Source organism: Lathamus discolor, chromosome 3 (assembly GCF_037157495.1).
Source record: "Lathamus discolor isolate bLatDis1 chromosome 3, bLatDis1.hap1, whole genome shotgun sequence".
NCBI lineage: Eukaryota > Metazoa > Chordata > Aves > Psittaciformes > Psittacidae > Lathamus > Lathamus discolor.
This window is the reverse complement of record NC_088886.1, coordinates 144,480,606-144,497,626: the sequence shown is the minus strand read 5'-3', so window position 1 is coordinate 144,497,626 and position 17,021 is coordinate 144,480,606. Positions and strand designations below refer to the sequence as shown.

The window sequence follows — 17,021 nt, the reverse complement described above, 5'->3', positions numbered from 1 at the left end:
TTAAAAGGAGGTGACTGAAGTCTATTATTCTGAATGCTCACTCTCCTATTAATGCTAGAATATTAAAGTTATTTGAAATAAGCCAGTGAAATAAAAGGGAATAACTGTAGATTTGCCTTGGAGATTGAACGGCGTATGCAAATCTTGCATGCTTGGATCAATATAAGAATAGCTCTCACCGTCTTGGATACAGACCAGTGACTCTGAACAAAGCTAGCCATCTAGGAGTCTGGACGACACCTACATTCAGTCCCAAGCTTTCCTAGCACCAAAAAAAGGAAAACTTGTGCGATGAAAAGGGGATTGACACCAATGCCAGCCTATATTTTCATATATTGCTTATGCTTCCGGTGCTGAAAAACACTTGCTCCATCCAACCTTGTGGTAGCTGGGAGGAGAGGTATGTTTTTCTGCAGAACAGCAATGTAGGCGTGCTCTGCTTGTGCAAGGGTTGGTGATGATGCATGTTCCTTCCGGAAGTTTTTAGATCCTTGATAGTTAAAGATAAGGAACAGATTCTTGGCTCTGTGTTATCTTGGAAATATGCCATAAATATAAAATTGGGCATGTTGTCAACATCTGCTTCCTAATTATTGGAAACAGAATAAGTTCAAGCAGTTTGGAGAGTATTTGAAATTATGAAGTCCCTGATAGTGTGATACTACAAAAGAAGAGAGCCATGAGTTTTATAGAGAGCCCGTATAGACAGATTAGCTGATAGGTCAGTGGGTAATTGCCCTCCCAGTGAACTGCAACCCTAGTCAGCTTTGGTTTTGGAAGAATAACTCAACTAATTGCTGGGAATGCGCAGAGAGTTTAATTTCTGCTTCTGTCCCATGAGCTGCCAGACGTAAGTGTTAGAGCCAGAATACTCTGACTACATCAAAGTGTCAGTAAAATTACTTTCCAAAGATACCTTCTATATAACATAACACATTTGAGAATTGGAGTGTCTTAGGAAAGATAAGTAATTTTCACTGAAGGAAGAGAGTGTGGTAAATAGAGGTAAATAATTTCACTATGAAAATATCCAGGAGGATATGAAAGAGAAAGGAGCAAGGTGATGCCCCTGCAAGAATGCTAACTGGGAAAATAAATAGACTTTCTGGGCTGAAAAAGATTACAACCACATCTCAGATCTACCCAAAGTACATTCAGGATGTGTGTTCTCTGGCATTGAACCACTGTTATAATTCACGCAATTCTGCTATGTCAAAGATAAAGGCTCTAACTTAAATTAAGTGTAAAGGGAGAAGTCAGAAAAGCTTATAAAAATGTAACTATGAAGAAAAGAATTAGCTTTTTTTTTGAGGAAAAATATTTTTTGGGAGGGGAAACAGAAGCCTGAAAAGAGAAACAAAACCTGATTAAAAATCATGTGGGAACATACAGAATACAGATTATCTAGATAAGGAAAAAAAAAGCATGATGTGTTTCTATAATGAAAGAAGCTGGCAAGTGGCTGGCCTATAAAATGATATAACCAACAAGATAGTCTTAAAGGCAGAATGAAGGTGCTGGGAAAGCTTTTTGTAGGAAGAGCCTTGTCAAGCTTCCTCTCTAACAAAGACAAAAGAGCAAAAGGACTTTGGAGGTTTATTCCTGCAAAGCTGTGGTTCCTTTACAAGGATTTTATCACTATGTTCTAGGATATTAGAGTAGCATGAACAAATCTGAGAAATCACAGAAATAAATGGATATGATCACAAAAGGGAAGAGAGATAACTGCATTATCTGAAAATGGAGGTCTTCACCTATAAGTTCTATTTAATTAATTTTCATTGTTGTGCTTCTGGTTCTGGGCTGACAAATATTTATGAGGGACATTTTGATAGGCTGTGGCTTCTGGAAAGAAGAGAGTCTGCTGTGCCCTGCAGTATAGTATTTTAGGGAGTAATAGGTTCAAACTTAAACAGGGAAGTTGAGGTTAGATATAAGGAAGAAGTTCTTTACTGTGAGGGTGGTGAGGCACTGGCACAGGCTGCCCAAAGAAGTGGTAAATGCTCCATCCCTGGCAGTGTTCAAGGCCAGGTTGGACAGAGCCTTGGACGACATGGTCTGGGGTGAGGCATCCCTGCCCATGGCAGGGAGTTGGAACTGAATGATCTTAAGGTCCTTCCCTACCCAAACCATCCTATGATTCCTGTTAATGGAGAAGTGCAACAAAAATGGTCCTTGTTTCCTCAGTAGCAGATCTGGGCAATGTGCTCTCACTGACTCCCTGCTTGAGCAGGGGGTTGGACCAGATGACCTCTGGTGGTCCCTCCCAGCCTCAAACATTTGTGATTCTGTGATGTGAGCGGAGCAGAGAGTTAGAGTGTTGAATTACTTATTATTGCTGCTCCCTTCTTCTAGAAAATATTTAAGAGGTTTGTTTGTATGTGTGTTTGTTTTACCTTACCCCATTGCCAAAAGAATGTCATGAGAGAGAAAAGAGGCTGAGGCTGAATGCTTTGTAATGGCTTTGTTAGTAATGTACCTTTGGCATATTTTTTGCAGTGAACAAATGCTTAAGGATTATTAAATGAAATTTGTATTGTAATTCTGAAGCATTCATATTGTTGCAAAATATTTAAATAACATAAAAGACTGAATGCAAATCATAATATGCTCTTAAAAACCCTAGACAAATGAAGCACATTTGATTAAAAAAAGCGCTACCTTTCAACATGACAGCCAAGCATATCAAATGGTGCATCTCACTGACATTTTAAAGATGCAATTTAAATCGTTCTTAAAAACTGGCTTACCTTGTTGTGAAATTATGAAAGAATTACTGTTCCAGGCTTTGTCAAAGAGAGATTGTCTTGTGAAATACCAAACCCTTGCATTTTTTTGGACTGGCTTCATTCATACAAAGTGATAGTATCCTAAGGTTTCATACAAGTAGCAATTTCAATTTTTAAGTACACAATGAAACAGGAGGAAGTCTATTTTCTACCAGCAACACATAGCTGCTGTCAGTATTTTTTTTTTCACCTTTAGCTCATAAAAATGAATCTGTCTTGCTCTGTCCACAGATGTACTTGCAAAGGAATGGAGTGTTGATATTTGCTAAAACCAAGGATTGAAAATGAACTCAAGAAATGGTATAAGACAGGACAACGTAAAGGGGAGAAATTAATGCAATGTTTTATTTTTAGCTGAGCTGACTGGGTGAGAAAATGTATATTTTTAAGTGGTCTAATCAGCTAGACCATATTTATAGCAGAAGTCATCAGCCCATATGAGCTGTCATGTTTAGTCAGAATGCTGTTCAAGTCAATAGCTTAAAATTGAACAAAATGAGAGCTTGTATTTTTGAAAGCAGCAACATCATTTATTATTCATGAAAACATGCAATTAATTGTTAGACTTGCGAAAGTGTCACAGCCAAGTACGGAGGCAGAAGGGGATGGGCTGTATAGAAGGCTTGAGTTCAACAGGACATTGCTTCCTTCTTGTGAAAAATGATGGCCTATGCTGCAGTCTCACACCATTAACTCCAATGACCCAATCCAGTGCCTGGCCCTGCTCCATACTTTTCTTTGACCCTGAAGAAAATACCTTTAACTTCAGTTCCTGACTGTAAGAAAGGAAAAATAAGTCTTTTTTCCCTCCCAAATCTCCTTTATTTGTGCAACTCAGGGGCAGAGAGCCATGCCTGGTTTATGAAGGATGTTGAAGATGGTGTAATTATTAGTTACAGATATTTCCCAACTGCATAAAAGTACCTGGGGAGTTCTGTTGTACTTCTCCAGGGAAGCACAGAAGAGGGGAGTCCCTACTTATCCAAGAAGGAGGTCTTCTCTAAGGAGTTTCCCTAAGGGGTAGAGGAGGATGAGCTCACTGTTCAAGATGGTTTCTCGATCCTACCCTGTGATGGTAAGGGTACTGAAGCATTGAGTCTGTGAAGGTAGACTGCTGATTTGTCAGCTTTGCCGCAAACATCCTAAGCAAGCTCCTCTGGCAAATTTCATAGGAGGTGACTGGATTCTGACAACTCAAAATCCTTGCTGCATGGTTTGAAACACACGTGTTCATCACTCATATTTAGCCTTGTGTAACGCACCTCATTAGCACCTTCTGGTGAACCTCGCTGGAAGTATTCTGGAATAGCTAGTTGTTAGGATGGGACAGAACAGAGTTGCTCAATGTGATTCACATGAAGGATTTATGTACCCAAATGATACATCTAAAAATTAGCAGTATGTCTGAGCCACAGTGGGCAACTAAAAACCAGAAGAATTTTTTTGGGTAGTTTGTATTGAAACAGAAATAAATCATAGCTTATTTTGTCTGATGTGACTACCGCTCTTAGTAGTTTGGTTTTGTTAACCAATATAATCAAAATGCTGCCAAATTTGGAGGGAGCAATTCTGTATCTTAATGTAAATAATTCTGCTTAGGCCTGACTTCAGTGGCTTCAGAAAGGCAAGGTAAAGGTGAAAATTCAGCTTCACTGATAAAGAAGTTATACTGATAATGTAGTTTCTTTGGAGGCTGCCAGAAAATTAAAGATCCTCAATAGTGCAACATTGTTTTGATAATGAAAATGACTGTGTCAGGTATAAAGAAAGAGTTCCAGCTCACCCAGTGTTCAACAGAGATGAACAGAACACGTCAATGAGCTCTTCCTCAGGAAAAAGGCAACAATCAAGTATTTTCCTGTACATTACCAGAGCCTTGGGTGAGATGGTTTAGTGCGAGGTGTCCCTGCCCATGGCAGCAGGGTTGGAACTGGATGATCTTAAGGTCCTTTCCAACCCTAACTATTCTATGACTCTATGATTAAGTTGCCCTGCTTGACACATGGTGCACTTTGATAGTAGAGTTTATCAAAGGCTACCGTATAACTCATTACACAGCCCCAGCTCCTAAGCAGTCTTTTGGATGCACTGCTAAATGGCTGGTTAACTGTGTTCTTCAGGAAGAAAGGGCATGTCAGGCAACAGCATTCAAACTCTGTTATTCTTCTATTTAAAATTATTCCTCAGACTTCTGACATGGAAACAATCAGATCCTTCTGAAAGCATGCAAGGGTCCTTTTCTTGAGCAAGTAAGTAGGCACTATTAAACAATTTTGTTGTCTATGCTGCTTTTTTCTTTTATCTGTCTTTATTTTTTTTAAGTTTTTTCTTTCTCCTTTTTTTGTAATTTCCTTTTTTTAGTATTTCTTTTCTGTTGTTTTTTTTTTTTTTGTTGTTTGTTTGTTTGTTTGTTTTTGCTTTTGGTTTTGGTTTTTTTTGCTTGGTTTTGGTGCTTCTTTTTTGGATGCTCCTCCTAAGATAATTAAGTGTATTTCTAAGGGGAATTGGCTGGGGCTTTTTTTCCCTATTTTATTATTTTCCCTCTTGGCTCTGAAATATACTCTCAGTGCACATGTGTGTTAGTAGTGAAATACACGTTAGCTGTCATTGTAACTGGAACTATACAGCCCTGTATGGAGGAAAGCAGAAAACACTAATTTGGAAATAGAGCTTTTGTAGTGGGCTGGGCAAGTTTGTAATGATCTGTTGAAGGAGTTTTATTCATAGTTTGCTGCAGACTGAAGTGTTCTCTTCCAGATGGTGAGAGCTGCCACAATGGACACGATGGCATTCCTCACCAAGCCTCAGCAAAGGGCCAGGTCTTGCCATGTGCTCTGTTGCACGGTTCCACAGCCACAGAACACAGACCTAGTGAGAGAGGAAGAGTTCAAGGAGATATTTTTCAGCACAATGGGACATTTTCTGAGCAGCAGCACAAGATAATCAATGTAAGTCTTATTTCTATTTCATGTTAAATAAAAGCATGAATTCTAGTAGACTGAGATCAAAAAAGTGTATGCTATACAATGACTTTTTAGAAGATTTTCTAGTTAGTAACCAACTATTACATTTTAGGATGTGTTTGTCTTTATGTTCAGACTCCATTAACATTTTAATTTGGACGAGGAATATGCTTTCAAAGGGAACCTTACACTCCATTTTTCCCACTTACGACACATGGTTTACATGACAGAGTGGTGTCTGGACACATCAGGTCGATTCATTTTGGTTAAAAGTGAGCCAAGCAGCGTACTCCAGGTACTCCAACAGAGTACTTAATGTACTGCAAGTGTCAGTGGATGCCTGATCCATGGGGTCTGGTTGAAGTCCGCCTCGAGTGACTGTTGCACTGTGCAGAGCTGTTTCTGATGTGCTGTGCTATGCGCTAACAGAGGTGTAGGCCAGGAAACTGCAATTGAGGAGAAAAAACTCCTACCTTTCTTGTAAGCTCAGTGCTATTCCGCACCAGGACTTCAGATTTGATGTCTCTGTTCTCTGGGGAAGTCTGGCTGCAGTGCTGAGCTCTTGGGAGTAACTGTACTCAGCCAGCCACCCAGTACTGCCATGAAATGTGGCTTAAGGCTCTGATTTTCAGTACCTAAACCCACTTGTTTTAAGTGACATGATACCATGCAAAAATATGTTGGGTATTTTGTTCCCTTGTTTGTTTTGTTCATTGTTTCCCCCTCTATGCCCACAGAATGGAACACCATTTCGTTGTGTACTCACACATTTCCGTTTTCTCCAGATATTATTGTGACTTCTTCAGCTCCCATGCAGCCTCTGTGTACATGACCTAGATGCTTTTTCCAGAGAAACTCAACTTTTGAAATGTTCCCAGAAATTTCTGTATCAATGTAGTTCAAGTACGTGTTGCCTGGTTTGAAAGTTCCCCTGCCAAAAGAAAAGCACAGAAGTGATGCTCTGCTTTCTTTGCAAATGAGTGAAACAAAATGCTACAGTTGAAGCAGAAAGGGAGATGAGTTGTGGGATGCTGTGAGAGTTGAAACTTTGATTACTATCATTCTAATTTTATTATATTCTATTTTTCACGGATTACCCGTCCAGGGTATTAGACAAAATTTTAGCTTAGAACATGTCATTGGAGAATGTTTCCTGGGAAGTGCACAGGGCTCTTGATGCAGAGCCTCACGCAGATCTAAGGCTTTCAACGCAGGCACTGGGGGCATCATGTCTGGGGGTCCAGAAGCACCAAGTTTTGTCCTGTCTGCTGGCTGGTCATTCAAACCATGTAGAAAAGTTGTTTATGAAATCCTTGGACCTTAGATTAGTCATACATAAAATATATCAAGCACTTTTTTGGACAAGCATCGTAACAGGGACCTACATAAGTATGCAGAGGACTTAGTGGCTTAAATTCCTGTGCCTTTCAACATGAAAACACTAGATTAGTCAGCTCTACTTTTGTCAGTATTGCCATGGGGTTTATTCTAAATATTATGTTTGGAAAATGAGATCAGTTTTCAAATAAGTCATGACAAAAAGTTCTCTCAGTGCTTCCGCTTGCTCTCAACCATGAGGAAAATTGAAGATTATAGTTTATATTCATGTCTTCTGTGGTATCATTCATTTTAATAGAATATACACTACAGTGACATTAACATAGAAATTACCTGTAGGTGTATCGCTGCAGTAGTGTATTTGCAACCAAAGGTACTCCTGCTACAGGGTACCAGTTACAGGGCAATGTTCATGCACAGAGGAGATTGGTTTTTCAATATTTAAGCTCTGCTCTTGGCAAGGATCAATTTATGAAATTTAAATTCACCGGTAAAAGCTCCGCTGAGCAGACAGGAATCTGACTCCAGCTCCATTCGTAACCAAGCTGCAACTTTCTCACCTTTTCCCTAGAGGAGGGAACGATTAAATGATTGTATACCATGCAGCTCTCTTTCTTCACAGAGATCACCAAATGATGTGTGAGTCCAGCAGCAGCCACAGAGCTGTTTGCTCTCATCCCCTTTGCTATGCTAACAGTCATCCTCAGAACAGAAAAGAAAATACAGAGCAAGAGATACCAGCAAGCAGATTTTGACCACCATCTGTACCATGGGGAACTTCAACCACTGATCAGCTACTTTCAATACCAGTCTAAACCACAGATCACATAGAACAAGACGAGACATGTAAAATTAGCTGTGTATAAATTCAATGTGGTAACGGCAATAGAGCTATTTTTTCAACAAGCTGTTAAACTTACTTGCCAATTGTATATTTTCTCCTGGTGCCATTAGTTCCAGTCAAGGCTATGTCTATATTTCCCTCCATGGTTTCTGTTGCAGACACTTTGACGTGTATCTCTTTCCGCCAGCCTTTGAAAGCAAAGTGAAATAGATTATGGTCGTAAGGAAGTTTCTTTTGTAATGGTAAAACTTCTCATATGTTTCAGTGTCTTTCAGGGAGAGAAAATTATTGCACAAAAGCACTTGTAAGTAAACACAATGTCACTATTAAGTCAAATGTTAGCTCTGCATGATTCTGGTACTATTAATTTCCTTGACAGTGGTCTAAATTGCAGGTCCAATCTTTGCTGACCTACTGACTATTCTGAGTATTTAATCTGCCATGGCCGATACTGTACCTTGCTCTTTCACTTGCCCTCACTCGTAGTTTTGTCATTTCTTACACTTATCAGGAATTTGGGGGTCTCATGGGTAGCATGCTCTCAGCCGTGAAGTGAGATCCAGTGAATTGCTATGTTGTGAAAGATATATTAAACAAAACTGGTTTCTTTACCAGGATGATCCTAACATAAAGAATTTTTAGGGTTTTCTTATACCTGTGCATAGTCCAAGAGCTGTCAGGAGATCCTGTCATCCCGCATGTCTAAGACAGAAGGGTCTCAGATGCAATAGCACATATTGATTTCAAATAACCAGGTTTGGGAAGTGTTTGTGCTGGCTTTAATTTGGGCTATTAAAAGGAGAATCTTCTCCTCCATTTCAGAAGTTTATATTTCGTTTCAGGCTATAACTTCTATAAACTCAGCAGTCTGTAAATGTTGAAAAGAATGTATTCATTTAGATTTGCGAAACGGCCAGTTTCTCTATACTCACATTAATTGTTTTACTTTTTGCTCTTATCAACACATAAGATGATTGGTTTTTTTCCTTCATTTTGCTTTCATGTTTTGTTGCCCAGTGAATAAGGACCTCGAAGACCCTTTCCCATTTGTTGCCCTTGCAGTTCATCACCTGTGATGGACTGCAACTTACTCACAAATTTTCTTATTCCCCACTGGCTGCTTCTACATAAATCACAATGAAAACTGTACTTCTTACTCCCTGCCATTTTGACTTGATGAGCTTTGCAAAAAGAAATGATTCAGTTTTATAATTTTTTGTCAATAAAGACAATGTAACTTTTTTATTATTATTTGAAATTGTGCACTTTCAGCACAACATTCCTCCCATCTTCAGCTTTATAGATTTTTGAAGCCATCATCTAATTAACAAAGACTTTAGCATTGTTTCTAACTCAGAGGTCAACATGAGTTGATCTGTTTCTATGATTATCTCAGCCTAGGCAATCACAGAATCACAGAATCCCAAGGGTTGGAAGGGACCTCAAAAGATCATCTAGTCCAACCCCCCTGCAAGAGCAGGGTAACCTACAGTACATCACACAGGAACTTGTCCAGGCGGGCCTTGAATATCTCCAGTGTAGGAGACTCCACAACCCCCCTGGGCAACCTGTTCCAGTGCTCTGTCACTCTTACAGTAAAGAAGTTCTTCCTGATGTTAACGTGGAACTTCCTATGCAATGTTGGTGCTGCGTGTTCCTAACACACTTGAAACTCTAGATTTGGCATTGGGTGCCACTCATCAACTCCAGCAACTCTCTGGAGTAGTGTAAGAGATTTTTCACGTATAATTCATTGCCACTTTAGAATCCACCTCTCAAAATGAGCACTTACGAGCATATGGAAAGGAGGGTCCTGTGTTTAAATAAACCTTTTGATGTTCTTTTTCAGTTTTATGTGAAAATGTATCAGCATAATGACCCATTAGTGGGCATCCTTCCTTCGGACATGGGAAACAGTCTCCCTGGGGGAAAATAACAATGTGTGTTACAAGATGTTATCTGTTTTAAGCCCACTTCTTAAAGTTGAATAAATTAAGTTATTTCAGCTTTTTTTTTTCCAGCTTTTTTGAAAAGGTACAAGTTACTTGGCAATATTGCTTCAAACATTAACAGCTTTTCCCAGTATTGTAATCATTCTTTTGGGTAGTAAATGGAAAGAAATTCAGACTTATCTTCCTCCTTGACCAGCCTCCAGTTGTGCAGCCAGAACTGGTTTGCTAAAAGCCCAGTTATGCCTGGCATGAAACACCAGGATATTGTGCTGCCTTCTTTCTTCTGCCACCTGAGGGTTTTGTGAGCAATGCTGCAATGTATAAATATCTCCCTTGCTCTATATACTGAGGACATTTATTGTTTATGCAGATATTTAAACACTTCTGAAATCCAGAGGCTGTCCTCTTGATGATGCGTTTCACCAGCTTTCGATGGACTTCCCTCAACCAGAGTGACCTTAACTGGTGACCTATGCAACAGGTGAGCCCAGCCGCTTCCTATCTCCCTCTGTAAATGTATTTACTGCTTTATTTTCTTCTAGAACTTTAACTTAATTTTTTTTATTAAGTTTGTTGCTTTTACATTTTGTCTATATTTTGCATGTCCTCTGGATGAAGGTGGTCAGTGAATCTGCATAGCCCACCCTATATCCCATGATCCAGAGAGCAGAATCTGTCTCAGAAATTATTAAGAGAAGAAAGGCAGGGCTATAACCCCTCAGATAAATGTGTACCTGATACTTACCAATACAAAAGCTCGATAAGTTTCACACTGATACCCAACAAATCCATTTGGAGTGATAATGCTCTCAGCATAGTACCGGAGACTTCTTTTATGTCCACATCCAAGAGATCTATATTCTGGGAAAGAGACCAGGTAAAAAAGATTAAAGCAATGCATTGACATAAAATACATGCCAAAGCAACACTCGTGGGTCTTTTTTCCTCAAAAGCATTTGTGCATATAGTGATGTCTCAGATTAAAATATAGTAATAATTAAAAGATGTTTAAAGTGTGAATTATTAGGTTTTATAGTAAAAAATGTACTTATGGCTATATATATATTTTTCTATGGGGAAAAGCTAGGTTCTAATCTGTGTGTCCCTGTACTCATGCTGAAGTTAACAGAGGTGGTGATGCATTCAGGTAGACATTGTGCAGCCTCCCGTCCTGCTAGGTGTACTTAACTGCTTTTACTTTAACATGAGAACTGAGGAGGATTTAGGAGAATTTCCCTTTGATATGTCAAAGACTTGACTAATTCATGGGTATAGCTTTTTAAAAGCGTATAGGAGTTACTATAAAGTAGTTTACATTTGCTTACCGTTATCACAACATGGTATTTTGTAAAACCACAGTTTCCACTCATTTCTAGAATTAAAGGTAACTGTAGTAATTATTTTAACTTCCATGGCTTTCAGTGTTTAAAGCTCTAGAAAATCTGCAGTCGTTTGAGAGGTGATTCTGTGACATGCTCTGAAAAGTGAGATGCTTGGCAGTGTGTCCTTGATTTTGTCAGAAATACATGAAACAAGTACATTTTCCCATCAGAGTGAACTTTAAAAGAATTTTCTATTTGGGTTATATTTACAGGTCTCTTGCAACAAGTATTATCTTCATTGGCTCTGAAGTCTGTCCTCTATGAAAGAACAATGTGCTAAGACCAAGTTGTATGAAAACAGTCTCCACTCTGCTTCAGCCTGTAAGTAGGCTCACCTAATCATAGGGTGAAGTCTTGGAGGCACTGAAGTAATTGCAAGCTGCCACAGTTTATAGTTAAAATCAGAATTTCACCTACTGTCAATGTTTATGCATCTTAAACACAGATCCATTGGTATTGACCAGTTGACACTGGACAACCGTCAACACCAGTTGACATTGTCCTTTCCATAAGGAAAGAAACAAAATTTGTCAAAACCCCTCTAACAAGTAGTTTTGTCTGTTTTTCTTGAAAATAATCTGCATCATCAAGGCTTCCTGAGTATGCTTTCCTTATTGTTTCTCCTTTAAATCTAATTCAGAAGGGTCTGTGCTTTTAAGTTTAGAACCACAGCTCTTACAGTTAGCTTACTTTACGCTAGTGCCAAATTCACTTGACATCTATACAATGGGAACATAATACTGCAGTCCCTACTGTATCAAAAGCTGTAGAAACAAGCTACTAAATAGCATTTCTAAAGCACTTCATGCATAAAAGCACTACATAAATGTAAATCAAACAGAAGAGATATGCACAAAAGTAAGGTTTAGCCAAGAGGCAGGAGTTATGGTTGTTTCTATTTTTAGGAGCTTCATGAACAACCAACTCTATCTGCTTGTGTTCAGTAGAGCTGAGCTTCTGCATCAGCAAACAGCATTGTAAACAGCCTTGTGAAATGTCTCTGGAAAATGTGATTTTTGGTTTTTTGGGTTTTTTTTTCTGAAAATGCAGACATTCTCATGCAGTCTGATTGGAAAGTGTTTTGGTTCCCAGTAACTGTGCACAGACAACTTCCTGTCCCCTTTGTTACTAAGTTCTCCTACCAGTTCCAAGAGAGTATTCCTGAAAGTCAATTACTTCACTGGTGGTAGGGATTTCAAAACATTTAGCTGTGAATAATGAATGTTCCCATTTCTGTAGGTTAGGATCAGAAGACAGGATTTTGGGGATGTATTGTATTAGTTTCCCAGGGTAATTCCGATTAACTGCCCAGTTTTCTTCCAAGAACATGAACTATCAATGGAGCACTCATTTTGTCAGCTTCTGTATATTTAACCTTGTGCTGTTCCCTTTGAAGACAGAATTGTTAATGGTGTGGATGAGAGTGTCTAACCCCAGTTATATTGGGACTAATGTCTTTCCAGCTTTCTTTTTTAAAGCTCAGGCTTTAAAATACTCAATTTTGGATTATCCTTGAATGAAATTTTACTGGTCCTTCATATGTGGAATTCCCACTGAGGTCAGTCTGTCAGCACAGCTGCAGGTTCTTATAAACGTTGTGATGAACAAGTCTGCATGCTTTAAATGAGGTTTCCATCTAGAATTTTCTTTGGTTAGTATAAAAGAAAATTGGAAGGTATTTAAGGGCAGCTTTAAATATTCCATTTTTGAGCATTCTCTCCCTACTCAAAAGCTGAACTATATAAATAACACATACATTCAAGAGGCTTTACCTTAGCTTAGCCTTTATTTCTAACTGTAGTTTATAATGAGGTATTATTTCTTTAAAACATTTTTACCTCTCATAAGGTCGTTGATGCTCCGATTCCCAGTAGGTACACGAAGCTGTTTGCATCCTGGCATCTTCTTCCCCCCATTTGGGTAAAAATCCAGGTGGCCACAAGGCTGAAGAATCCCTGGAGCTGAAATGCACAAGGAATCAAGACTGATCGCTCTCAGGTAGACTATGGCCAACCTCTCTATTGATGCCAGCTTTTGCATGAAAACTTACCAAAGTCAAAGAAAAGATGACCAGCATGAGTATGAATTATGTCAACAAAGTTTGCATCTGAAGGATCCAGCCTAACCGTTGCGGGAGTATACTGGAAAAGGGGCCCAGCTGGATCCAAACCTAAATGAATGGAGATAGGTCTGGTTGAGCACATAGATCGATGTGTACGTCATCACGTATCATTACACTTCTGTCTTTACACCACATATAAAAATCCATTTTGTATTCCGCAGCCAGCAAAACAAGCAGAGTTTTAATAGAAAGGTGGCTGGAGTTACTGCAGAGCAGTAAAATTCTGATGAGTACTTGGCTTGCTTTTGGAGAACAAAGTTCTAAGAAGAGGTTTGGGGTTTTTCGTCTGTTAGTGAAAAATATGAAATCTTTTTATGTTAATCTGAGTGTGCAGATTTGTTTGAGAACTTTCATTTGGTCAAAAATCTATTTTCTGTTTCCAAAAGAGCTTGACTGAAAATGTTTCCCCTACATTTCAGTGTCAGTGAGCTCTCCTCAGGGCTAAAGTAACACAATTCTGATCCCTGTTTCCCTGAACTGCTTGTGTGACTGCTTGCTGTGTACGCAGCTTAGTCAAAGCAATGTCTGTGCATAAAAAAGAACTGACTGGAGGAGAAAGGAAAGCAGAAAACGGTGAGCCTTTAAAAACAATGATGTCTGGGTGTGTCATGGTGTTCTGTCTCTCTGTGTAGCTATGTGACTAACAGCTTTCTTCCTTTTCAGGATGTCAATGGCTCTTTACTGTTTCATCCTGATACTAGAACCAGGCTTTTTAATGTTTCATTTCAGATTTTCAATCTCCTGAACATCTAAAAAGCCATATTAGATTGTGCTTTTAAAACCAATATGCTAGTGAGTTGCTAATTCTACAAATCTGTTATTCCACATGTAAGAGAGTATTTTCTTCCCATTCTTTTGTATCATTAAAAATCGTAAACAAGTATTTCCTAGGACTTGCAACCTGTGAAAATCGACCACTATTTAGCCACAGTCAGGATATATAAGCCTTTCTGATCTGTTGCAGTCAAACCTTTCTCAGAACTGTGAACTCTGACATGTGAAATGCATGGCATGCTATAGGACATGTCTTCATTTGTTTAATTATGACAAACGAGAACATTGGCAGTCTATACCATGTGTTTATAAGGCAGCAGTGATTCTTCAGGTGCATGAAAAACATAAAGCTTCACCAGATGAAATAGCTTCCATACCTGTTATTCTTCCAATGCCAGGTTTCCTTCTTCCTGCCTCCCCTGCAGCATGTGCTCCGAGGCTATGGCCGATGAAATGAATGTTGGCAGGAGAGTAGCCATAGTCTTTCTGTGAAGATGTATGGAAAGGAAAAAACAAGCATGTCAAGCAGGGCATACAAGCTGGTGGCACTGCACCATGGCCCCATGCTGTGACAGGATATGGCCAGACCAGTGGATGATGGAGGGGAGTGTCTTGAGTGGAAAGTTACTGTTTTGGGTGGTGGGATCTTTATCTAAAGAGACAGTTTCCAAATCATCCCTCCAATCTTATATCATGCCTCTGAGTGGGAGTAACCTTTGTCAGGAGCTTGCCTTTATGACAGAAAATAAGGAAAAGGAAATTTCTGCAATAGCTCCCCTATATTTGCACTGATTACTTATCCAAAACGTGAATGACCCACTGCCTCACCCCCGAAGCTGTCTGTCCCACCAGGATAGGGGTCTGTGGAGGAGGAGTTTTCAGTGCCTTTGTCTGTGGCATATCCTCTTCATGTATCAAATGGCTGTCCTGCTATGGGGATGATCCACCACACAGGACCTGCTGGACAGGTAGGACCATGCTGGGATTGCTGCTGGTGTGCCAACCTCAGATGAGCTTCTTCATGGGAAGCCTGACATGGCTTGCTGCAGGAGAGTTTAATCTTTGTGCTGCAATTCAGTTCTCCCAGGAGGCAGTGTATATGACCCACAGAGGGATGATTTAACTGTATTGGGCCTCTATTACCACTTTTCACCATGCCAGTTTCACTAGACAGATGTAATTTGATGTTTTATCCGGTATAAAGCCCATCATGAGCAAAACTTTCAGCAATTATGGCCTATAAGCCCTCAGGGACACACTTATCTGTGGTGTGACACTGAAGCAGGTATTCCCATTTGTGCAGGGTTAGAGATTTTTTATGACATTTTCAGCTGTATTATCGAGAACTTCTGTACTTCAGACTCTATGACATCAAACCTAAAGGCGCCACCCTGAAAACAGCCTTTACCATACACACTATGCCCTGGCTTTCATGTTCCACAGATACTTTTACCTCCAGAAGGTTCACCAGGTATACCAGCTCAGCCCCTACAATGCGGACGTTGTTAACTGCTTCAGTGTACAAACCGTTGGAGCCACCTCTCCAGTCAGTCAAAATGCAGTTCACATCTTCAGTGTGGAACATGAACTGGTGGAAAACATGAAAACAGAAGAACAGAAGCAAACAGATAGGAATTGTAACAAGGTATATGTAAAAAGTATCTTTTTTTTTTTTTGTTATATCTGGGGCTCGTGTGACTCGTAAAGCCACATCTTCGGTATACTAATTCCTACAATACTAAGAATTAACACATGGAGGCAGAGTGGAGGCAGTGATTTGAACACACAGGATACACAGAAGCTTGCTTCAGTTCCGATTTCCATTCTGGATGCCTTGGTTTGCTTTATGGTATCAGCTTCTTTTAATGACAGTACCCCAGTTAGAAAAAGAGGATGGTGCTACTTCTATTTCATTGTCCAAGCTTTATCTATCAAAACTTATATGCTTGGACCGCTGGATTCACAAATTTGTGTTCATGTGCTTGAGTTGTTCAGCCCCAAAGTTCATATATTTTAACCAAAACATACTGTTTATACACTTCTGGCAATGGAACATTCTGACTGTTCGTTCTGAAACAATCTAATTTTTGAGATGGGCCTAAATAAAATGAAGCCGATCTGCTGAAAGAAGCATTTTGTTTTTATTAGATCAAAGGCCTCACTCAGACTGAAATGTTTATTTTTACCTTCTGCTGAGGTGAGAAAAATTACTTTTTTCCCCCTTTATTATTGGCAAGGAATTGAAAAATCAATTAATTATAGCTTTCCAGTGGAGCTGAATGAAACAAGAGGCCACTTAGCAGAAGACTGGAGTGCGCTATACTCATAGCTAGGAACAAGAGGGTGTTCATGTGGAACTGAGCTTCATTCTGAGGGTTTTTTTCCCTCATATATTCCCTGAATTAACAAGAGAAGAGAGGTGTGAATATTAGGTGGAAATGTCAAGCCAGTTAATGGGGTGATGTGAATATCTACACTTTCAAACAGAAGTAAAATGACTGTCAGAAAATAGTCATGCCATACCCTGCACATCTTTGATATCCAGGGGAGGTCTGCTCCAGCGAGATGGCCATGTATAAGGAAGCGAGTTTTCCTGTGTGTCCGGAAATTGGAAGCTTTGATAGTTGAAGGACTTGTAGCTGAAATTTTCTGTGTAAAAAAGATAACCAACAAACAACACAACAAGGATGTGATTGCTCCATCCCACAGTACATTGTGATACACGGCTGAGTACCCCGTGCCTAAGGCATAGTGCTGGACTCCATAGAGATGTGTCTTGTTTCTCACGTGTAAATTGCCTTGCTGGGGGATATCAATTAATCATGTCAACAAATTATTCACTTCCTCTTGTTAATTG

General features: G+C 39.5%; 1 protein-coding gene across 1 annotated transcript in view; it reads right to left on the bottom strand.

The window, feature by feature from the left end:
• Window positions 1–17,021, bottom strand: part of LOC136010079 (uncharacterized) — a 45,016-nt gene that overhangs the window by 24,332 nt on the left and 3,663 nt on the right. Inside the window, 11 exon segments of the mRNA XM_065670713.1 lie at window positions 5,522–5,570; window positions 5,573–5,657; window positions 6,521–6,683; window positions 8,011–8,122; window positions 9,727–9,856; window positions 10,632–10,747; window positions 13,107–13,229; window positions 13,319–13,438; window positions 14,542–14,650; window positions 15,618–15,752; window positions 16,688–16,813. Coding sequence (XP_065526785.1) covers window positions 5,522–5,570; window positions 5,573–5,657; window positions 6,521–6,683; window positions 8,011–8,122; window positions 9,727–9,856; window positions 10,632–10,747; window positions 13,107–13,229; window positions 13,319–13,438; window positions 14,542–14,650; window positions 15,618–15,752; window positions 16,688–16,813 — 1,268 coding nt within the window.